The sequence below is a fragment of the Borostomias antarcticus genome (assembly GCF_949987555.1).
Source record: "Borostomias antarcticus genome assembly, chromosome: 12".
NCBI lineage: Eukaryota > Metazoa > Chordata > Actinopteri > Stomiiformes > Stomiidae > Borostomias > Borostomias antarcticus.
The window spans coordinates 4,485,467-4,510,331 of NC_140245.1; the positions used below are offsets into that span (position 1 = coordinate 4,485,467).

General features: G+C 49.5%; 1 protein-coding gene across 1 annotated transcript; it reads right to left on the reverse strand.

Moving 5' to 3' along the window:
- Positions 1–12,153: 12,153 nt before the first annotated feature.
- On the reverse strand, positions 12,154–23,307 carry plppr4a (phospholipid phosphatase related 4a; the record flags this gene model as incomplete). The annotated part of the gene is made up of 9 exons (XM_084447219.1): positions 12,154–13,374; positions 13,746–13,890; positions 13,981–14,297; positions 14,946–15,119; positions 15,229–15,286; positions 17,230–17,428; positions 17,665–17,794; positions 20,392–20,577; positions 23,230–23,307. 9 exons carry the CDS (start codon positions 23,305–23,307, stop codon positions 12,154–12,156), a joined length of 2,508 nt encoding a protein of 835 aa, XP_084303345.1.
- Positions 23,308–24,865: the final 1,558 nt, after the last annotated feature.

Consider the following 24,865-nt stretch of genomic DNA (forward strand, 5'->3'; position numbering starts at 1 on the left):
ATGTGTGTTGGGGGGGGGGGGGGGGGGGGGGGGGGCAGGTCTCTCCTTACATGTTTCCTGGGAACCACCTGACCCCGCCTCCAGACATCCTGTCTCCCTCCTGCTCCAGATTCTTCCTCTCCTCTCTGAGCCCCCCCCCCTCTCTCTCTCTCCTCTCTTACCCTCTCTCTCTCTCTCTCTCCTCTCTTACCCCCTCTCTCTCTCCTCTCTTACCCTCTCACTCTCTCTCTGACCCCCCCTCTCTCTCTCTCCTCTCTTACCCTCTCTCTCTCTCCTCTCTTACCCTCTCTCTCTCTCCTCTCTTACCCTCTCTCTCTCCTCTCTTACCCTCTCTCTCTCTCCTCTCTTACCCTCTCTCTCTCTCCTCTCTTACCCTCTCTCTCTCTCCTCTCTTACCACCCCTCTCTCCCTCCCTCTCTCTCCTCTTCTCTCTTACCCTCTCTCTCTCTCTCCTCTCTCTCTCTCTCTCTCTCTCTCTCTCTCTCTCTCTCTCTCTCACTCTATACACTGGTCAGGTTATGTCTGTTCATACAATTACTGTACCTGTACATGAACACACATGACGATCTCATGACAGGGTTCTTCAGTAACGTTAGTCTGTGTGGGAGAACCCTCTGAAAAACCCTTGAGAACCCTTTTTTGGTTACAGTTAGACCTTCTTATTGGTGAAACGGGTCCTTAAAGACACCAGCCTGCTTCCTCATATAGCCACCATCAGACTGATTTAGAACAGGCATATATAGAGTAGCCTATACCAGCCTGGCTATTCCCAGAGAGAAGATCGCAGACCCATCTGTACCCCAGACAGACACAAGTCTATTCCTGGACAGGAAGCAACATATAACGCTTTATATATATATATATATATATATATATATATATATACAGTATACTGTGTTACTGTATCATGTTAACCTTATTCTCAGAGGCAGGCAGACAGACAGGCAGGTCGTATGGCAGTTCAAGTGAGGAGGCTCCTCTCTCTAAGCAGCGCTAAGCTGATCAATGGTGACTTAGGGGCTAAAACCTCCCCAGACATCTGCCTACTACTGAGGCTATGAACAGGCTACATGCAATCAGCTAACGAGCCCTCTGTTTCTGCACTCCTCCTCCTCAGAACTGGACCTGCTGGGGATGATTCTGACATTCTAGAAATGGAAGGTCAGGTATCTGATTCTGGAGTGTTCTGAATTCCGATAAAAGCTCTCGATATAAGCTGCTATGGTGTATTCCGATGCCTTCATTAAGTTGAATGATGTCCCTTATACCTTCATAAGCTGTTAGGACACCCCCGACTCGAGACATCCCACCTGGAGTTAGCACTACGGGTGAAAACTGAAGCGGTTTAGCAGTTTTAGGGGATTAAAGACCCCCGCGTGTCTCCTCTGTTACGTTTCCAATTGAGTAAGAGAGAAGCTCCACACACATAAACACACATAGGCTCCTACGGTAGTCTACTTGATAACTGCATACTAAGACTATAAGCAAGCGGACAGCCCATCCTAAGCAACCGTACCGGACACACAGTAAACCTGTTCTGGCCTGTGAGTGGTTCTGATTGATGACAGGTACGTGCCCTCATACCACAGTCACAAAAGTTTTCAAACGCATTAAAATCACCAGCAGCTAAAATCACCAGCAGCTAACAAGGTATTCACTCACCAGCCGTGCGATCAAACCGGTAATAGCCTAGGCTATAAAACTCTGTGGAGATCCCAGTTCAGCACTAGTCAACGGGACAGCGCGCTCTGTCTCCTAATGTCACCACGTCGGGAGGCTACTAGTGTGGGCGGGTCAGGGTGGCTGGCAGGTGCTCTGAGTTAGGCGCGTGAGTGGCAGTTTGCACCAATTGGACGTGTCGCGGGAACACCCTCGTGCTAAAGTGGAGTTGGGACTGCTAGGTGCGCGCTCTCACCTCCCGGTTTCACACACCTCACGCGCTTCTCTAGTTTGGTGACGGTTTCTCTGAATGTTCACAGCTGTGCGCCTCTACTCTGACAGACGTGCAAGTCGGCGGTAAATGGGATAACAGTCTTCAAATGTTTAACAGTAGTCTAGATGACAGTGTGTGAACGTGACATTATGGCCTTTTTCGTATTTTTCTGGTTTCATCCCGTGCATGTCCATGTAGCCTGCCTATCATTTCTGCCAGGGAATGTTTGAGGGGTCGGCTAATTCTACCCTGCACAGCACGTAAACCCACATTGGTCGTAGTTTGGTAGGCCTACATTTGCGACGGTACCAACAGCGGACCTAGCTGACACGTGCCTATACAGTCGCAAAATAACCCAAATAACCGACCTCAGTGAGACTGTACGGCAACGTAGCCGTCACTGCTGCTGAAATCCGTAACTACGATGTAATTAAATGACGTGACAATGCTGTTACATTACAGTCCCACCCTGACTTTATTGGAAATTTACATTTGTCACAGTGGGTCAGAACATTTGTAAATTACTTAGGGTTTTAAAATGAATTTTGACAGAATTTGATTATTGAATAGAGAATAGAGAATATTATTTAAAAAAGAAAAGGGCAGGAGTTCTGGGGAGCCTAGACCTGCATTACATCTTAAATGTTGAGAGACTCGCGTTGAGGTATCTGATTTGCGGGAGAATATTTGCGCTGAATTATTAACTATGGCAAATGTTACAATTTAAAACATGTAAATAAAACATGTAAATAATGTAATGTAATGCATCATCCCCAACATAGGCGGCAGCAGTGAGTAGGCTAAACAAAGCGGAGAGCGCCGAATCGCCGGTAGAAGAAGACAGTCGATGCGCTGTGGATATTAGCCATTTAAGTGTACAAATTTGCCTTTTATTTGAAAGGTGGGGGACTACAAACTGTAGCGACCTCGGAGAAAAGGCTTTCATCTTTCCAACGATGTGTTTACTTTGGTGATTAACGAAACGGTTTTGTCTGTAGACTCGGACGAGCGGGCCGAGGAAGCGCATTCATAGGTAAATTGCATTGAGAGTAACGGCGTTATCTGTAGGATATCGCCCTGGACCCTATGGGGAGCCTACCTACGCCCTAGCGGCACATCTCAATAAAGACTTTTTAACTTTTGGCAGTTGCTTTATTTTGAACGAGAGAATATTATTATAATATTAACGCCAAATCCAGGATACTCGTAAAGGCGCCTGCGTTGTTATGAACGGAACGCTGATAGGCTGCTAGAATCAGCTGCTAGAATAAGCCAGCTAATTTATGGCAACAAAGCCATTGAGATATGCCGCTATACGCGTGGGTAGGCTCCCCAGCTCAGTTTTTTGGTTTAATTTGCAATAGCACCTTCATCACACCTGTCTGAAAGTGCCAATCAAGTGATTTACAGTGATTTTAGAACTCTATGACTCACACAAAAGTGGTTTTGTCAAAAGAGCCTTGCAAACCGTGACGTCACAGTGCGCCCTTGTGACGTGGGCCAGGAGGAGTATAAAAGCCAGAGAGCGACAGAGGAAGAGCAGCCAGAGAGAGAGATAGAGGGGGGCGTCTCCCTCTCTCTCCCTGGATCTCTCTCGTGGGCCAGAGAGAGAGAGAGAGGAGGAGGAGATGTCAGATTGATATCTCCTCCTCTCTCTCTCTCTCCGTCTCTCTGGCCAGAGAGGGGGGGAGGAGGAGATGTCAAGATGCTATCTCCTTCTCCTCTCTCTCTCTCTCTCTGGACCACTGAGAGAGAGTCAGGGAGAGAGAGAGAGATGTCCTCTTCTCTCTCTCCTCTTCCATGGCTCGGAGGAGGAGGCGGTGGTGGTGGCAAATTCATCATCATCATCATCATCATCATCATCATCATCATCATCAAATTCATCATCATCATCAAATTATAAAAACTAAATAAAATATTTTTTTTAATAATAAAAACTGATTCTGATTCTTATTGTAAGCTATAGCCTAGTGATAAGATAAGATAAGATAATATATCCATGTTAGCATATAGGAGTAGCCTACTGTTACTATAGTTACTGTTAGCACTTCAAACTTCCACCGTGTCACCAGCTGCTGGCCCCTCTTCGCAGAGCAACCGACGTATTTTCCACCGGAGGTTTCGCGTCGCCCTGATTCAACCAGGTGTTATGCGGAATTCTGTGACCATCAGTGATCCGGTGGTCACTGATTTCCGCATGTTAATGGTGCGTTCGTTTGTGGTCGGAGGTGGCAAGTCGCAAGTGGCAAAATACCTACCTCCGACCTGTGTGCATTCGAGCTATATACCATTATATCACAGTTAACTAGTTATATCTAGTGCATTCGAGCATCTGGGGGCTGAGAAACATATCCGAATTTGCGACGAGGAAGTGCGAGTTCATGCAGTGTTTTATTTAATAATTCCTAGTAGCAAGTCGCAATTTGCCACCTCCCAGTTATAAACGAACGCACCATAATACACCGACATCTGTGATCACCGAAATGTGTGACCACCGGTCACAAAATCCGATGGTCACACATCCCGGTGCGTTAATACACAGAATACAAAGTGTTAATACACTTTGAAGCTTCAAAGCCCCGCCACCACTAGCCTACAGAAGAAGACTACCTCGGGTTATTTAATGGTAGCGCCAAAACTCAGCATTTGTTAAAAATAGACCCTTTTGCTTAGGTAAGTGAAGTAGCTACGGGGCTAGCTGTTGCTGAGCGACTTCCCATTGGCCGAATTCATCACGCGGTTAACGACTAGTCATTAGGCTACAGAGGGCGAGGAAATAACCTGGCACGCGCTCCGGGCGTATCAATCATCCTGACAGAAACAGGTGTGTGTGTGAGGGGGGATGTAGCCATGGCAACAAACCACACAGATCCCCAAATACCTAGCGCAATGACTCTGCAGAAACTACAGACATTTTGTCAGACAGACATTGTCATCTAGCGACTGCCAGTCATCCCGAAGTTCTGAATAGCACTAACTCTATTCTGCCCGACCCTCACCATAACCTTATTTCTGAATTATTCAATGCTTCTCTGTTCTTCCCTCCCTCTGTGTATTTAGCGGTCGACTTCACAGGTTCAGAATAAACCTGCTATACAAACAAAACAAGAGAGACATACACCCCCCCTCCTAGACCCTGCTACAGTGTTGTGTGTGTTTACACTCCCTGTTATAACCTGTCACCCTCACCTGCACGGGACATTCTCTGCTGTTCCTAGCGAGGTAGAAACATGCACACGCACGCACGCACACACACACACACAAACCTCTCTCTCTCTCTCACACACACACATACTCCCTCTCTCTCTCATGCCTCCATCCACCCCCTGCTCGGCTGAGTTATCTGCTCCTGCTCCTCTGGTCTGGTCAGGACCTCACAGTCTTGACATTATTACTGCCCTGGATGGCCAACTATAAACAACCCTGTGACATGAACACCTAAAGGCTGTTGTTATCCAGGTCGTAACTCCTCAGCTGCTTTCAGACCACCCAGAGTCTGACACACACACACACGCATGTACACACACACACACACACACACACACACACACACACACACACACACACACACACACACACACACACACACACACACACACACTCCCTAGCTGGCAGGACTCATAGGTGTGTGTTCCCATGGAGGGGGTAGTGTGTGAGAGTGTGTGGAATGGATGCAGTGGCCAGCGTGGTGATGGTGGTTTATAATGTCATAGACCAGGCATGTTTCACTGTCGTGGTCAGAGATAGCAGCTTCTTCTGTCTGGTTTCTACCTCTCTTCCCCTTCCCCCATTTCTCTCTCTCCCTCCCTCCCTCCGCCTCCACTCTCTTTCTCCCCCTCTCTCACTCTACGTCTCTCTCTCTCAGTCTACGTCTCTCTTTCTCTTATGTCAGTACAATGTGGCTCAAGCGTGCGGTGACCTAACCTACTTACTGCTCTAATCCAATCAGTTTCTCTCCCTCCTCCGACAGCAGTATTGATCCTGGGGAGACACTCACAGAGGGGGGGGTCAACTGCAAGTCTATTCACCTCTTCTGCCCTCAGGGACTCCATTCACCTCTTTCTTTTTCTCCTTTTCTCCATCTCTTGTCCTCCTTCTGTCCTCTCTCTCTCCTCCCCTGGTCAGACAGGCAGAGCTCTTCCATTGTATTTGACCATCGGTCAGTAGTCTAGACGCTATTCACAAAGCTCTGTCACAAAGTACTGTATGTGACCTGACCCTAAACCCTCCCACGGCCGTCATCATCATCATCATCATCATCTTGGTACATGGTGCCATGCTACATCTTCATGGTAGCCTGTATGAGAGTCTTGAGATGGGCCGGCCTGCTCTGATCATGTGTTATAACCGTTTCCATGGATAGAGAATTCTAGCGACGTCAACATAGTATTGATCAATTGGTTTAGCAAATGTGTTCATGGCACATTCCCGTGTGTGTGTGTGTGTGTGTGTGTCTGCCTCGTTCTCAGAACACAGCAGCCAGAGTCTTTACCTTCTACCTCCAGCAGAGGGCGCTAAGGTACATCTGGAGAGAGAATGAGAGACGCGAGAGAGAGACAGGGAGGGAGAGAGTGAGAGAGAGAAGAAAGAAAGATACATGAGGGAAGAGAGAGAGAGAGAGAGAGAGAAAACAGGGTGAGAAACAAAGACAGAAAGAGTTGATCGGCCTTTGTGACCCGCCACCTTCACCCCCCTAAAAGTACAAACACACGCGCGTGCGCGCGCGCGCACACACACACACACACACACATACACACACACACACACACACACACACACACACACACACACACACACACACACACACACACACACACACACACACACACAGTGCTCTCCACCCATATGCCAACTGTTGTAGTGGCTGGGGGCAGGAGAGAGAGGAGATTAGACCTCCAGGATTAGAGTGGCACCCAGAGGGGTCTAACTCAGGATTACCCTAACCTACTGTAACCCCTGACAGTGTGTGTATGTGTGTGTGTGTGTGTGTGTGTGTGTGTGAGAGAGAGAGAGAGGGAGAAAGAGAGAAATAGAGAGACAGAGTGAGATGGTGAGACAATGAGAGTGTGTGCGAGAGAGAGAGAGAGAGAGAAAGAGAGAGACAGAGAGAGAGAGAGATACCGAGAGAGATAGAAAGAGACAGACAGATAAAGAGAGATACCGAAGGAGAGAGAAAGAGAGAGAGACAGACAGACAGATAAAGAGAGATGCCGAAAGAGAGAGAGATAAAGAGGAAGAGAGACAGGCAAAGCGAGAGATACCGAGGGAGAGAGAGAGAAAGAGAGTTGACTGCTCCTGCTTGCTGCCTCACGCTGTCTCTGTGACAGCGTTGCCATGGTAAATTCTCTTGGAGGCTGGAGAGCTCTGATCAACTGTGGCCTATGTACACACACATACACACACACACACACGCACACACACACACACACACACACGCACACACACGCGCACACACACACGCACACACACACACACACACACACACCTGAAAACCCATTGTGGACACATCCATCCATCCATCCATCCATCCATACATTCATCCTTCCTGCCACCAGTCACCAACCTAAGGCTTCACAAGAAACAATGCCAGGAAAAAAATTGACATTCTTCCTTTCCTCTCCCCTCCTGTCCTCTTCTCTCATCTGCTCTCCTCTCCTCCTCTCCCCTCCTCCTCTCCTCTCCCCTCCTCACCCTGCCTTGTGAGAGAGAAAAGAACAGAGCACGAATGCTGTCTTCTACACCATTGCCATGGCAACGTGGCTGAGACAGCAAACTTGCGGCACTTCTCTCTGCACGCACACATACACACACACACACACACAAACACACACACACAAACACACGCAGGCTGATGGCGATGGTTAAATAGGACACCGGTCTGACTGTTTGTGCCAGTGTGTGTCTGTACCTGTGTATTCGTCTGCACGAGAGCATGACGGTGGTAGTGTGTGTGTGAGCGTTTTTGTGCGTACGTGTTTGGAGGCGAGAGTGTGATTGCGTGCTTCTGTGTGTGTTTGGAGGTGAGAGTGTGATTGCGTGCTTGTGTGTGTGTGTTTCTGTGTATGACTGCGCTCTGTGAGGAATCCGAAAAGCCTACGTTACAGTGAAGAGTCTCTCCCTGTGAGACTTGTATGTACGATGGGAGGTATGAGGAAGGGAGGGAGGGATGAGGGGTAATGGAGGGAAGGATAGAGAGAGGGATGAGGGGTAATGGAGGGAAGGATAGAGAGAGGGATGGTGGGTTATGGAGGGAAGGATAGAGAGAGGGATGAGGGGTAATGGAGGGAAGGATAGAGATGGATGAGGGTTATGTAGGGAAGGATAGAGAGAGGGAAGGATAGAGAGAGGGATGAGGGTTATGGAGGGAAGGATAGAGAGAGGGATGAGGGGTTATGGAGGGAAGGATAGAGAGGGGGATGAGGGGTTATGGAGGGAAGGATAGAGAGAGGGATGAGGGGTTATGGAGGGAAGGATAGAGAGAGGGATGAGGGTTATGGAGGGAAGGATAGAGAGAGGGATGAGGGTTACGGAGGGAAGGATAGAGAGAGGGATGAGGGGTAATGGAGGGAAGGATAGAGATAGGGATGAGGGTTACGGAGGGAAGGATAGAGAGAGGGAGAGAGAGAGGGGAGAGGACAGATGTAGGAGGAGAGTGGTGAAAAGAAGAGAGATCAGGAGGTGAGAGGAGAGGCAGAGAGAGGAGAGGAGGGGAGGAGTTGATTGGCTCTTGACATTAAACACATTTTGTACTATTGTATTTGTTCTGTAGTTATGTGTGTCGTCAACTCGTCAACACTGTAAATGTGGGAAACCTCAGTGCTTTACGAGTATAAATAAAGGTTTGAAATTAAATGATTGTTACCAGTCACTGGTTATTGCCTTAGATTGCCAGTCTGGGTGAGGTCTTAAAACATACAACTCTTTCAGACAGCATACAGTAGTGCACCCTAATCAAAACACCTACCTCTTCTGCCCTCCTCCCTCTCCTCCTCCCCTCCCTCTTCTCATCCTCTCTCTCTCCTCCTGTTGTCTTCAGGGACACAATTTAAGCGTTTTCCCTCCCTCATTCTCTCCTCTCTCTCTACTTGGGTCGTCGTCTCTGTGACCTACTTAAGATCGCCTGCTGATCAGACTCTCCCTCCATCTCTCTCTCCCTCCTCTCTCTCCATCCGCTCCCTTCCTCCCTCCTTAGATCCCCACTCTCCCTCTATCCTTCCACCCCCCCCCCCCTCTCTCTCTTTTCATCTCTCGATCCTCTGTCTCCTCTTTATCCCTAACACTGACCCTGCTGTTGGGATTATGTGCTTGTCAGGTACCAGAAGGCAATTGAGTTTGTTCAACAGTAAATGTGAAGAGTAATTGACTATCGTCTGGTGACATCATCACACCAGGTGTGTATGATCCAGGGACTGAGGCTGGTGATCGGGGGACAGAGGGAAAGACAGACAGGCAGACAGGCAGGCAGACAGACAGGCAGACAGACAGACAGGCAGGCAGGCAGACAGACAGACAGGCAGACAGACAGACAGACAGACAGGCAGACAGGCAGGCAGGCAGGCAGGCAGGCAGGCAGGCAGGCAGGCAGGCAGGCAGGCAGGCAGGCAGGCAGACAGAGACAGACAGGCAGGCAGACAGGCAGACACAGGCAACCCTAACCATCCACACACTCTCCTCTAGTTTGATATCAAACATTTATTTCAATATTTTCAGTGGACAAGGTCAACCCTATAAACACAGCAGCAGGCCTGCTATCAGCACACAGAACAATCCTCTCCTCTGCTCAGCCCCCAACTGTGACTCAGCACTAGCCAATAACTCCGCCAGAGGCCGAAGGCATCAGCCAATCACCAGGCCAGAAAAGCAGGTACATCATATCACAGACAAGATCTTGCCTTCTGAACCAAAACCAAAAAAAAAAAACACGACTCCAGGTCAGAATTGGCTGCAGTAGATATGTTGCCATGCCTACAGTCATATAGCAACAGACTGGCAGAGATACAAAGAGTTATATATACAGTACAGCCATATAAAGGATGAGCAGTTGGAATGGCCGTGTGGTCAACATTGGTAACGTCAGTCTGTTTATATCCACACTCCAGCCTTCATCTTCTGAAGGGCTCGAATAGAAAAGTGGCTGTTATACAGGTTAGCCTACGCATCAATATGAATACCATGCAGCTATGGAGACAGGTCAAAGACAGGTTAACAGGCAAGTAGAAAACTCTAGCTGTGCTGACTTGAATATACATCTCTTACATACAGCCCATCAAAAATATCCATATCAATATCAATTAAGATTTCAACGAAAAGAAAAACACAAAAATAACCTTGATTATCGAATAGAAAGGTACACCATCTCCTCAGTAGACACATCCTCTCTGAAAGCTGAACAAGTACCTTCATACAATCCCTCCAGCAACGCTACCAACACGCCGTACGGTAGCAACTGCACACGTAGTGCAAACACCAAAGTCCACTCTTGGGTTCACTCCAACCTCCCAACCGTAACAGGTAGGACTCCACACCATGATAATAATAACATGAATAATAATTTAGGTTAGAACAACAAGTTATTGGCACAGTTCAGAAAATAGTTTGCTTCGAACATCCTAGTTCACATTATTCTGTAAAACATTCATGTATGAATACTGTCAGTCTACCTTCACACTGGTAATTGATTAAGAAAGGTAAACTAGTTAACTGGTTAAGAAAAGTAGAATACTAAAACTAGTTGACTGGTTAAGACTAGTAAACTAGTAACATGACAATTTATGGCACATGTAGAAATAGTGCAACTAACTAATGTAGTTGTACTGTAGTTGTCAGTAAAGTTACATTTGTATGAATATGACTCCCGTCTCCTTGGAGACCAATTAGCCTATCACAAGACAGACTATTTAGTGATTGGTCCTTATAAATGGTAAATCCAGAGATGATTGGTTCAGTTTCGCTGTCAATCATCCAGAACCCATTTAAATCTAAAACACGTTGGTAGTTGGTATCATATAAATATGTACATAGTAAAATATAAACATTTGTCTTCACATTATTAATGGCAGGCATGGCAGTAGCTGCACACACCTAAGATTATGGAGCACCTACAGTATGATGTCACGTCGTCGAGAAGGGACTCAGAAACAGACAATCCCGGGTCAAATACACAGATTTCAAATGCTTGAAAGCACATTTGAGGTGTGTTTGGTTTATCTCAGAGTGCACTCCTGGGACTGCCCCATGGCTACCATGGTAATGGGTAAACTATATCAAGTGCACTCCACGTATCGGAGGTCGGAAGTGAAGCCTGTTGATTGGATCAAATACTTCAGTCCTAAATCAAAGTACCACAATCTCTTTTGAATCATCCTGTAACACCTTAGAATACGTAAGTAATTATGTAAAATACTGGTGAACCATGTTGATAACATTCCTTCATAGTACTGTAATTGTTCTGTATGAAAAAGAAAGTATTTTGTGCTTTTTGACAAACAGGTAGGTTTCTATAGCAAACGGAGAGAATGACTGTACACTGATTATATCAGTATAGCCTTCTGCTAGTCCTTGAGGACAATGACTGTGTGTGTACTGTATGTGTGTGTGTGTGTGTGTGTGTGTGTGTGATCTGGTCTCATCTGTATTTGTCTGTGTGTGTGTGTGTGTGATCTGGTCTCGTCTGTGTGTGTACACAATATCACAAATCAACTGAGTCTGGTCTAATCATGAATCAACTGTTGCCAATTTACAATTTACCATTTTTTTATAAGAAATGAAGCAAGTCACCCAACCACCACAGTCTATCGGGCTGTCAGAACCAGTTATACTAACAGACCAGCTAGTCAACTAGCAGTGAGTCTTAAGTAGACCAGCTAGTCGACTAGCCGTGAGTCTGAAGTAGACCAGCTAGTCGACTAGCTGTGAGTCTGAAGTAGACCAGCTAGTCGACTAGCCGTGGGTCTGAAGTAGACCAGCTAGTCGACTAGCCGTGGGTCTGAAGTGTGGCACAGTGCAGCAGCTGTCGAACTACGGTACTCATAGTGGTACTGTAGTTAATGTGGTTGAGTCCAGTTGTGGTAGATCACAGAAAACAGCTGATCACAGGCTCATTTTCTACTGAACGCCACTTAGCCAGTCAGAGATGTAGCTGCTTGATCCCTATAGGCAAGTCCAACGGTGGTGGGGGGTGGGGGTTTGGGTGGGGGGTGGAGCTTGGTGGGGGCGGGGCCTCATTCCTTATAGGCCAGTCCCAGGGTCTCCTTATAGGCCAGGCCGAGGGTTGGGGGCGGGGTTGGGGAGGGCGAGGGCGACGCCCGGGGGTAGTAGATGTGGCGGTTGGCGTTGTCGGGGCTGGGCCCCCTCTCCGGAAGGAGGATGATGGTGCCCTTCCTCCTGAGGGTGGAGTCCCGGCTGGAGGCCACGGAGTGGGTGTCGGACCCCGCCTCGCTCCCCGCCCCCTCCACGGGGGTCACCCGGATGGTGGTGATGCTCTGCTGCTGGTGGGGGTGCCCGGGGTGCATGGTGTGGAGGGGGTGCAGGGGGTGGACCACGTGGGGGTGCGAGGGGGGATACTGCCCCCCTCCGTGCTCGCTGCCCGTGTCCATCCCCGCCGCGCTCCGCCGCCCGTCCACCGAGCCCGGGTAGCCGTCCCTCATCGAATCGCAGCTCTCCGAGTCACGGTTGAGGTCGTTGAGCTCGAAGGTGGACTGGCGCAGGCTGCCGCGCTGATCCGGAGGCTTCCACCGCCACGAGCCGCTCCCGTCCGTGCTGGGGGGCCGGACCACCGGCCTGTTCTCTGGGTGGGCCTCCACCCTCACGATGCCCCCCCCGGGCGGGCCCTGGTGACCCGGGGGGCTGGGCTCCTGCTCGTTCAGGGCGCGGTAGCGTATGGAGCCGGTGCAGCTGACGGTGCTGCCGTCCTCGGAGCTGCCCTCCCGGTCCCGGTTACCCAGCAGCCCCTGCTGTTTGGACAGCGCCATGACGGCCATGATCCGGGGCTGTCCTCCCGCCCTGCAGGGGGCGCCGCTCTTCTCCGCCACCTTCAGCCACTTGGCACGCACGGAGCCCCCGCCCCCTCCCAGCCCGCAGCCCACGCCGTTGTCCTCTGATTCGTCCTCGTCCTGGTGGGGGGCGGGGCTGTTGGTCACGTGGTCGGGCATCTCCTCGGGGATGTGCACTAGCTGGGAGGAGCCGGGGCGCGACTGGATGGAGACCCGCGCCCCTCCGGCCAATCCGCTGCTGCCGTTGTGCGGGAGGTGGTTGTGATTGGTCAGGGGCACGGTGCTGGCCGCCAGCTGGCGGTACTGGGCGGGGACGTGGGCCCCGGCGCGGAGCTCCGCCTCCAGGCCCATGGCGGACGGCTCGGAGCTGCATCGGAGCTCCATCGTCCTCTGGGGGGAGGAGCAGGAGGAAGGGGAGGAGCGGCCCACTACCACCCCACTGTCCATCACCTGCAGGACAGGACAGGACAGGACAGGACAGGACAGGACAGGACAGGACAGGACAGGACAGGACAGGACAGGACAGGACAGGACAGGACAGGACAGCGTAGGGCAGGACAGGACAGGACAGGACAGATTGAGCAAAACCAGAGGGAAACATGTTCAAGGTATTTGAATGGGTGTAAAACTCAGCCTTCTAAGTGATGATGAAAAGACTTCATTGAATCTTCACTGAATAGAGACATAAAGAAGGCTTTGCAAAACTTGGAAGTAAAAATATTGAGTTGCCGATCACTCAACACCAAACCGTAAAAAATTTACACATTTTTCCCTCTCTTCTCCAAAAGATCAACTGTATGTAGTTTGTCCCCTTCCCTCACCTGTAGTGACAGCTTCCTGTTCTCGTTCTTGCTCTTCCACTGGGAGAGCAGCTGCTTGGAGCGCTGGGAGTCCATGGAGGCGTGAATGGAGGCGTGGCGACGCGGAACCCGGTGGTTCTCCTCGGGGGCGGAGCCTCCGTGCGACCTAGGCGGAGGGGAGAGGAGGTCAAGAGTCAGGATATGAGGTCACAGGTCAGGGGGCATATGTATATGTATGTGTGTGCTACTGTCTCACCGTGGCAGGGTGTTGCTGAAGGTAACCAGGCTGTCCTGATTACCCAGAGGGCTCGGTGGCGTGATGACCTCCACCTCGGCGCTCTGCCTTTTCAGACTGGCCAATGAGGCCTCGCGGTGGGAAGGGACACGCGTCAGCATGGCCTCTGATTGGCTGGCTGAGAGGCCGTCGCTGTTGAGACAGTTGGGCTGTGGGTGGCGCCCGGCGTTCTGGCTGAGGTTCGGGACAGAGGAGAGGGGGGGCTCGCGCAAGGGAGGGGGGGTCTGCTGTCTGGAGCGGTCCTCGCTGGCCTGGAAGTTACCTACTGCATACAGACCCTGCGCACACACACACACACACACACACACACACACACACACACACACACACACACACGCTGGTCAGGGAGTTGTCATAACCGGAGGACACACAGTGACGGTCCAACACAACTACAATCCCACTGCCTGCAGCTCTCTCCATACTACAAGGATCTGTGTGGGTGTGTACTGTGGGCAGGCTAGGAAGTGTCAGAGTGAGTGTGTGTTTGTGTGTGTGTGTGTGTGTGTGTGTGTGTGTGTGTGTGTATGTGCGTGTGTACTGTGGGCAGGCCAGGAAGTGTCAGAGTGAGTGAGTGAGTGTGAGTGTGAGTGTGTGTGTGTGTGTGTGTGTGTGTGTGTGTGTGTGTGTGTGTGAGTGTGAGTGTGTGTTCCTGCAGTCTGGAGTGTGTGTGGGAGGTGGTATTTATAACTGGCTATGAACCAGGCCATGAGCAGACTATTGGCTATTCAACTGGATATCCTATGTTCTCCTTCACTCTACAATCAATTCAGTTCATCAATTCAGTTCACAATATCAGTTTGATTCTAGAATGTCAGTGTTCCGTCTGTAAGGTGATCTGGAGGGTTCTAGAGTGTTGAGGGGGGCATTCTAGAGTGTTGGTGCTCTGGCGTTCTACGGGGGTCTCTAGTGGTGCGCCGAGGCGTTACCAGGTAGAGGGCGATGCCGCCGCCCAGCAGGAAGCCGCAGTAGACGTCCACGGCGTGGTTCCTGAACTGGATGATCCTGGTGAGGCCGGCCATGATGGCCATCATGACGAAGCTGAACACCAGCAGCGGCTTCAGCAGCTTGGACGAGTCCGTCAGCGTGGCGTTGAAGTACATCTGCGCACACGGACACGGCGGTGAGGTGCGTGCGCGCGTGCGTCTTGTGTGTCGAAGTATGGCTGGATAGAGTGTGTGTGTGTGTGTGCGTGCGCGTTATTATACACACAGAGATGTAGACAGCAGCGAAGGACGCCAGAGTAGCATGTTGAGAAGGAAATGATTTCCTGGAGAGAGAGAGAGAGAGAGAGAGAGGGAGAAAGAAAGAGAGAGAAAGAGAGAGAAAGAGAGAGAGAAAGAGAGAGGGAGAAAGAAAGAGAGAGAAAAAAAGAAAGACAGAGAGAAAAAGAGAGAGAGAAAGAAAGAGAGAGAGAGAGAGAGAAGACAGATTGTTAGAGAGGGGGTGGGATTCAGATTCAGACGTTGTATTGCCTGTGTGTGACAGGCTGACATGTTGCCAGGGTCTTTAGGGTCTAATGATCAATAAGGATTCACACGGTATACATGTTTCTCCCTGCTGCTTTATTTCCCTGCACCGAACTAATCCAGTGTTTCCCCCTCACTGACGACTTGCTCAGGTCCATATAGCATACAATATATACATACAGTATATATCAATATATCAACCACAAGATCTCCTGTCCTCCACTGTCCTGCCTCAGTGTCTCTCTCCCTCCCTCTCTCCCTTTCTCTCTCTCTCTCTCTCTCTCTCTCGTCTCAGTCCCCCTGCCTCAATCTCTCTCTTCTGTCCACCTTAGACTAGTACGGACTCCCTCAGGGGAGGACAGAGGACAGAGACCTGGAGAGGTCAACACTAAGGCCCTGCTGTCCTATGCAAATGAGCCGGCCTTCCTGAGTGGCTGGAGGAGGATGTACACATGCTGAATATTAATGAGTACACAGGAACTGACAGCCTGGGAGAAGAACTGAACAATCTGTGAGACACTGCAGTGGAGGAGCCTGGTGTGTGTGTGTGAAGGTGTGTGTGTGTGTGTGTGTGTGTGTGTGTGTGTGTGTGTGTCTGTGCATGCGGTGGGTGTGAGTGTGTGTGTGTGTGTGTGCATGCGGTGGGTGTGTTAGTATGTGTGTAACTGAACATTCTATCAAACTTAAGGGCGGGCGGAGAACCTGTGTGTGTGTGCGTGTGTGTGTGCGTGCGGTGGTTGTGTTTGTATGTGTGTGTGTGTGTGTGTGTGGTAGAGATGCGAATATTGCGGAATGCGGATATATCCGCGACATCCGCGGATATCCGCATCCGCGGGTGGGTGACTAATGGGTGGGTGATTGTGATTAATTTCGGGTGGATTGCGGGTGGATTTGTCAGTTATATTCGTATTTAATAACTACTATAATTATATATATTATATTATATATTATATTATAACAACTGTGAGAAAGCGCGAGACCTGCCAGCAGCTCACTCAAATACCCTTGACCACATCGTCAACCGAGATCCTGCAAAAGCGAGCCTATAATCTTTAAATTATTTAAGTCAAGAAACTGCGCCTATATGAAAAGCGAATGATGTTAAACAGATGCAGGCCTCCCTGCCTGATGAGTCACTAGCACAGGCTACAGTATAGCAAGGTGTGTGTGTGTAGGTGTGCATCTGTCTCTGCTATACTTTACATCCAAACCCTGTCCACAACCAGCGCTGTCTCAACATATACATCTTCCATAACCACAGCAGAACCCTAAACTGTATGTTTAGGGTTCTACCCATAACACAACCACATTGACTTGCCGCCCTAAACATCCTTGAATCAGTCCTGGGCACATTGTAGCCATACGTCACCCCAAAACAGCGCTATACTACATACAAACACAACCTATGTATAATTATATCTAAATATAGCATTTCTGTCCATTATGTTACCATTCTAACCAGTCAGAGTTGATGAGCGCCAGGTGGCGGAGATGTCCTTTATGACCACAACATGACCACAGTTCAACCACACACGACTACAGTATAACCACACCGTATAAGGACACATGACCGCAGTATAAGAACACACGACCACAATTCAACCACATCTGACCACAGTTCAACCACACACGACTACAGTATAACCACACCGTATAAGGACATGTGACCGCAGTATAAGGACACACGACCACAATTCAACCACATCTGACCACAGTTCAAACGTGGTACACCCGTGAGCGCTACCTGCCGGCGTTGATGAGGGCCAGGTCGGGCCCAGAGCAGATGTCGTCCATGATGAAGGCGGTGTGGTCGTCGCAGGTGAGGTTGAGCGCGGTCAGGTTGGGCTTGCACACGGTCAGGAAGTAGGGGGCGTGGTAGCCGGTGGACAGCTGCAGGACGTCGGTGATCAGAGCCGTGATGCACAGACCGAACACGTGCACTCCTGGGTTGGGGGGGGGGGGGGGGTCAGAGAGACAGGGAGGGGAGGGAGGGAGAGGTTTGGTGAGTGTGTGCGTTTGTGTTTGAGTTTGGGTGTGTGCATACAGTATATGTTTGCATGATTATGTGTGTGTTTGCATGAGCGTGTGTGTGAGTGTGTGTTTGTATGTGTTTGCGTGTGTGTGTGTTTGTATGTGTTTGCGCGAATCTGTGTGCGTGTGCGTGCCACACAGCTCCTACCCACGAAGCGGACCGCCCTGCGTATGTAGGAGTTGAAGTTGCAGCCGGCAGCGTTGATGCTGGCCTCCGTCTTCAGACCAGAGTTCCTCCTGGACAGACAGCAGTAGAGAATACCCTCCCCTAGCATGATCTATTAGAGAGGCAGGAGGAGAGGAGGAGGAGAGGAGGAGAGGAGGAGGGAGGTTAGATAGACAGCAGTGCAGTATACCCTCTCCTAGCATGATTTGGTAGGATAGAGGGAGGAGGAGTGGAGGAGGAGTAGAGGAGGAGTAGAGAGGGGAGGAGGTGGGAGAGAGAGGAGGGTTAAAATGAGATACACATTATGAAAAGCAGACAGGACGGCAGACAGACAGAATGAGCCAGAGGCAGACAGACAGACAGACAGACAGAATGAGCAAGAGGGAGGCAGACAGACAGACAAGACAGACAGACGGACAGACAGACAGGCAGACAGGCAGGCAGACAGAGGCCTGAAGCCTACGTAAACCTTGCAGCTCCTGGCTTGCTGAGATGAGAGGTTGTGCTCCTCACTGTCTCTCTAGGCTTCACTACTACAGAGCTGAGTGTCCCACTAACCCGTTTCTGCTCTGCTAAGGACCTGAAAAACCCAACAGAACCAGACACACATCTGCTTGCTGAGGTCGCAGTTATCTACAACAGCAGAGCGAAATGCCTGAACAGAGAGAGAGAGAGAGAGAGAGAGAGAGAGAGAGAGAGAGAGAGAGAGAGAGGGAGAGAGAGAGAGAGACAGAGAGGGAGGGAGAGAGAGAGACAGAGAGGGAGGGAGAGAGAGTCAGAGAGGGAGAGAGAGAGGGAGAGAGAGAGACAGAGAGGGAGAGAGAGAGAGAGGGGGGGGGAGAGAGCAGAGTAGCGAGAGAGAGAGGGAGAGAGAGAGAGAGAGAGAGAGGGAGGGAGAGAGAGAGGGAGAGAGAGAGAGAGAGAGAGAGGGAGAGAGCAGAGTAGTGAGAGAGAGAGAGAGTCAGAGAGGGAGAGAGAGAGTCAGAGAGGGAGAGAGATAGGGAGAGAGAGAGGGAGAGAGAGAGAGAGAGGGAGAGAGAGGGAGAAAGCAGAGTAGTGAGAGAGAGAGAGAGAGTCAGAGAGGGAGAGAGAGAGTCAGAGAGGGAGAGAGAGGGAGAGAGAGAGAGAGAGAGAGAGAGAGAAGGATAGATGAGATATTTACAGAAAGAGTAGAACAGATGAGAGAGCAGAGCAGGGCAGAGTAGGGCCAGAGAAGAGAGCAGAACAGGAGAGATACAGTAAGAGAGAGCAGAGTAAGGATAGGAGACGACCCAGTAAGACCATGAGAAGCAGCTCTAGCTAGCTAGCTCCTCTGTGACTCGGCCAACTCCTCCGTTATTCTCTGACTCACAGTCGTACTACATGAAAACATTCAAGCCTAAAAACACCAGAGCGCTCTGGGTAACTGAGACTCAGTCTCATGTGTATCATTCAAGCCCAACAGTTCATCAATATTAAACACTCTGGATTTTTACTGTCTGGGTGGAGCCAGCATCAGAATCAGAACCAGAATTTGTTTTATTGCCATTGGGGGGTTTTCAACATGCTAGGAATTTGGGCGGGGGGGGGGGGGGGCGGTCGGGGCAAGGGGGGGTGGAATCAGAGGGGGACACCAGCCTCGTTGATGAGGCTGGTGGCCGTGGGGAAGAGGTAGCCTCTGCAGCGAGTGGTTGTGGTCCTGAAGGACCGCAGCCTCCTGTCTGAGGGGAGTAACACGAAGAGATTTATCCAAATCGAATTACATTTGTAGACATTACATTTGTATAGATTACATTTGTATAGATTACATCTGTATAGATTCAGTGAACTGACTGTACATCTCAGTCATCGTCAGTATATATAAACAGTGGAGTTAGTGGAGGAGGAGCCCTCTATCTACCTGACTTGACCAGGTACTGTAGGTACTAGTTAGGGAAGGTTTTGGTCATTCGTTTATCAGTGGCACCACTTCATGTGCTTGGCCAATCCAGACTGCATGAAACAACAACAGCCTAGCAACCGCTCCACCGAAGACAATTGTGATTGGTTTAAGAGACACCCCCCCCCCTATCCCCGAATGGTAATGGGTCAAGCCAGACCCTAGTCCAGCGCTGACACAGCGTTAACCAAGTGTGGAGTTGGGTCTCGCCATGCAAGACTAGTTGGTCAGATAATGGTACTAGTTAAATCTGGTCAATACTACTTTGTGGTACTAGTAAGTTATAGTTGGTTATGCTAGTTAGTTAGTACTACTAGTTAGCAGTCATAGTTATCAGTGCGAGTAAGTAGTGCTAGTTTATATTACTAGTCAGTACGGACCATGGCAGCTGGTATTATTATAGCAGAAGTAGTAGATGGATAGATATGAATTTTAATCATCCCTGTGGGGGAAATTTGGGCGTTTCGGCAGTGAGAAAGTACAGCAAAGGTTGGAATAAAGAATATACATAGTAGTGAATATCCATAATAAAGGATACAGTATACAGAAAAATATAGAATATTATATATATATATATATATATATATATATAGTTTGTATAAATATGTATAATAATAATCTCTCTCTCTATCTCTCTCATATATATATATATACACAGTAGTGTCAGTACATACATACATGCACACATCCAGAACAGTTAGTAGTACTGTACTAGTCTGAAGTACTAGTTAGTAGTATTAGTCAGAAGTACTAGTTAGTAGAGCTAGTTGGTGGTTCTGGTGAGTACTGACCGTGGCGGCGGGTCCAGCGAAGGCCAGGCTGAAGAGCATGATGAGGGGAATGACCTCCTGGGCGGGGTCAACGTAGGGCATGCTCAGACTGCGGTCGTTGCAGCTGTAACCCGCGGTGACCGGCCGGAACACGTCTGTCAACTCCAGGAAGTAGAGACTGACCACCGAGGAGGCCAGGATGGGCAGCTGGGGTTGGTGGAGGGGGGGGGGGGTTGGAGGGGAAGGGGGGTAAGGGTCAGGGAGAGAGAGAGAGAGAGAGAGAGAGAGAGAGAACACAAAGATTTGTAAACTTAACATGTGCATCCAAGAATCCAAGACTGAGCCAGAATAGAATAGCATTGAGTGAATACAGCCAACAGCACTGGACGTTTATAAAGGCTCTGTAACTACCCCTCAAATCTACTACCCCCCCCCCCCCCCCCCCCCAAGGCTCTGTAACTACCCCACAACTCTACTACCCCCCCCAGTCTCTGTAACTACGTTCCAACTCTACTACCCCCCCCCCCCCTCCCAGGCTCTGCAACTACCCCCCAACTCTACTACCCCCCCAGTTTCTGTATTTACCCCCCAACTCTACTACCCCCCACCCCCAGGCTCTGTAACTACCCCCCAACTCTACTACCCCCCCCAGTCTCTGTAACTACCCCCCAACTCTACTACCCCCCCAGTCGCTCCTATCCTGCCCCCCAACTCTACTACCCCCCCAGTCTCTGTAACTACCCCCCAACTCTACTACCCCCCCAGTCTCTGTAACTACCCCCCAACTCTACTACCCCCCCAGTCGCTCCTATCCTGTCTATCCTTCTATCCCAATAGAATGGGAAGAAACAATCATGGGGCCAATTTATACTTCGTCGTACGACACTTTTGAAAGTGTCGAAAGACATACATGATGTCTACACTTTTTTTATGTCGGACAGGGGTGTCTTGACCAAACGTCACAGACGCCGTCACTTTCGTGGCACAGCTGTGATTGGATAGCTAGATAGAAGCCACGTTCGTTGCCATGGATCAATCAGCCATGCGTCTACAAGTTACCATGGAGGTGATCAGACACTTCGCTTAAGTATAAATGCTTTTTTCTGTAGACAGACATTTGTCGTACGACACTTGTCGACTGATAAATTAAGCTATAATTTCCTCTGCTTCCATGGAGATAACTTGGCTGTACTAGAGAGCCAACTGACCACATAGGAATCCTGTCTGTCTGCTTCTCTCTCTGTGATTCGTCCGTTTGTCCACATGTCCAGTGGTGGGGATCTGTATCCAACTTTGGGGGGGACATTTACATTGAAATTTTGAAAGAGTATTTTTGGGGGGGAATATCTTCCTACGCGGCTGTATGGTCATTTGAATGCCACTACCCCAATCTAAATATTGGGGGGAGCAATTTTAATGATCTCAAATATTGGGGGGGGACATGTCCCCCGTGACCCCCCCAGGATCTCCGCCCCTGCACATGTCCATCCACCTGTCTGTTTGCCTCTCTGGCTGTGGCTCTCTTTCTGCCTGCCCCTCTGTCTGCCTGTCTGTCTGCCTGTATGTCTGTCTGCCTATCTGCCTGTATGCCTGTCTGCCTGTCTGTCTATTTGCCTGTCTGTCTATTTGCCTGTATGTCTGTCTGTCTGTTTGTCTCTGTCTGCCTGTCTGTCTGCCTGTCTATCTGCCTGTCTGTCTGCCTGTATGTCTGTCTGCCTGTTTGTATGTCTGTCTGCCTGCATGTCTCCACCCACCCCTCTCTCTGTCTCCCAACCCTTTCATTCTCTTTCCTCCTCATTGGCCAGACTAGTTTACCCAGTGACTGACTCAGTTCAGAACTTACTGTACAACTTGTTGATACAGCAGAGTAGGATCATCACCAGACCTAACAGAACCAACAACCTTCAGGTGGGTTAGGTGGGGATCGAACCACGGACCTTCCACACGGGAACCCAAATCTCTACCGCGATATCTGGGCTGTTCAGTTGCAGACAGGGCTACTCACCACACAAGCATTATCTAAACAACCTCTGCTACAATAGTCGACAGTCCTAAACATCAGTCTCAACAGATGCAGTATTACACCACTTCACCACAGGCAGGACATCCATCCATCCATCCATTCATTCATCTATCAATCTATCCTTCCAAACATCATCCATCTATCAATCTATCATCCAAACATCCATCAATCCACCCTCCTTTCCTATGTGTATTATCAATATTCATGCTAATATGGTCACGTGATTCCCACAGCTCCATAATCAATGCGTGGGAGTAAACAAACAGTCAGGGTTAAAATGGTGTAGAGGTGTGTGTGTGCGTGTGTTTTCTATACTCAAACCCGGTCATGCTACAGGGTCTCGTTAGGACAGCCCTATTGGCCCCAACATACGCGGCTTTGCGGGATCAATGCACCGGAGATCGATATTATTATAAGAATATTATTAATGGTTCAATAGATGCGCGAGGTGATTAATATTCCACGACGCCATTCACATCATACAGATGCGGTAGTCTAACTGACACACATCACGGCGGGGTAGCCCGTGCAGGGACCGGGCGGAATCCGCTCGTAACCTTGAATGAGTCGTTTTTATTACCGGCGCTCATCATTTTACTCCGAGCCTTAGACGTGACCCGCATACCGACGCACCGGGCTCACCGGGAATGGCACGCATCTCCTTGGCAACCTGTAGGCTGTGTGGGATGTAAATCGTCCGTGGATGATTTGCATTGTCGACGGTGGCACCGTGTAAACAGATAGGTAGCCTGTGCTTACGGAATGCATCTCTTGCGCATCGCCAGCTGTTTGCTGCGCAAACAGTAGAACTGTCGCGGAATGACAAACTCACCTACCTCTACGAAATAGAAGCAAGGCAGCAAGGTGACGCTGTCTTTGGTCACCTTCCCTTTCAATCTCTCCTTCGCCGACATGATGATTCTCCTGTCTCTCCTCTGAGAAGGAGAAAGAGAGTTGTATTTGATCCCGGCCGCAATTTTGGCAGTTGAAGAGATTACTGTGTCTGCGCTGCTGCTGGTGCGCGTTCCATCGCCAGTGTAGCTCGCTCGTACTGAATGAACGGTTTCACCGCAGCCAGTAGCCCACACCAGTAAACCCCTCGCCCCAAATGTTTCGGTTTAACGTTGTAACGTTACCGTAACCAGCGTCTAAGACAGAAGGCTCGAAATCTCAAGAGTGCGGCGTAAATAGGTTAGATGGTAACATGCTCCGTAGGTTTCAGTACAGACGTAGTCGAGTTGTGTACAGGTGACAGCGTCGAGGTGCAGCGGGTGTATCGAATCGATTGAATAAGTGACGTCAGATGTGTGCTAAAAACCTATTTTTCGCACGGGTGGCGCGCTTTGGGGGGTGCACGCGCACACATATGAAAACACGCACGCACGCGCGCACACACGCACGCACACACACACACACACACACACACACACACACACACACACACTGCATGTGTGTTCAGTAGGCTACCAAAGGACTATTGAGTGTTGTTTTCTATCTAAGGGGGGATTCAGAAACTGAACACTGCCATTATCTGCCTGGGGAAGCGATGCCACTCATAATTGACGACGATGAACACACGAATGTCACGGTGACAAGAATAGATCAACACATGGATGTCAGGATGAGAGGAACAGAGACAATGAAGACGAGCACAGGATTAGAGTCACAGATGTTGGTGATGATGAACACGTTGTGGTGACAGAGTGAAGAGGTGAACACATGAATGTGGTGATGAGGGAAGGGAAGATCAGACTTATTTGGTCGATCTAACAATATGCATTCAGAGGGCATAGAGGCATAGACCACCGATGATCACACACACGCACACACACACACGCAAGCACGCATGCACGCATGCACACACACACACACACATACACAAACAAACACACACAGACACACACACACACACACACACACACACACACACACACACACACACACACCAGTGTTGGGCAAGTTACTGAAAATTAGTAACCACAATTACTACGTAGCCTACTTCTTTCAAAAGTAACTGAGTTACTTTAATGCTAGTTACTGGGGAAATGGGCCAAGAGAACAAATTAGTGGCTTTGGAGAAAGTCTGTGGATGTTCTTGAGTGGCCCAGCCAAGCCCAGTCTTGAACCTGATTGAACATCTCTGACCTGAAAATAGCTGTGCAGCAACGCTCCCCATCTAACCTGACAGAGCTTGAGAGGATCTGCTGAGAAGAATGGGAGAAATACCCCAAATGCAGGTGTGCCAAGCTTGTAGCGTCAAAGCTTGAGGCTGTAATCGCTGCCAAAGTTGCCTCAACAAAGTACTGAATAAAGGGTGTGAATACTTATGAACGTGATGTTTCAGTCTTTTTATTTTTAATAAATTTGGAAAAATTCTGTAAAAAGTTTGCGCACACATGACGTTGATGTTAGATCATAAACAGGAAATGTGGGCAAAAGAAATGAGTAATGAGCCCATTTCAATTTCAGTGA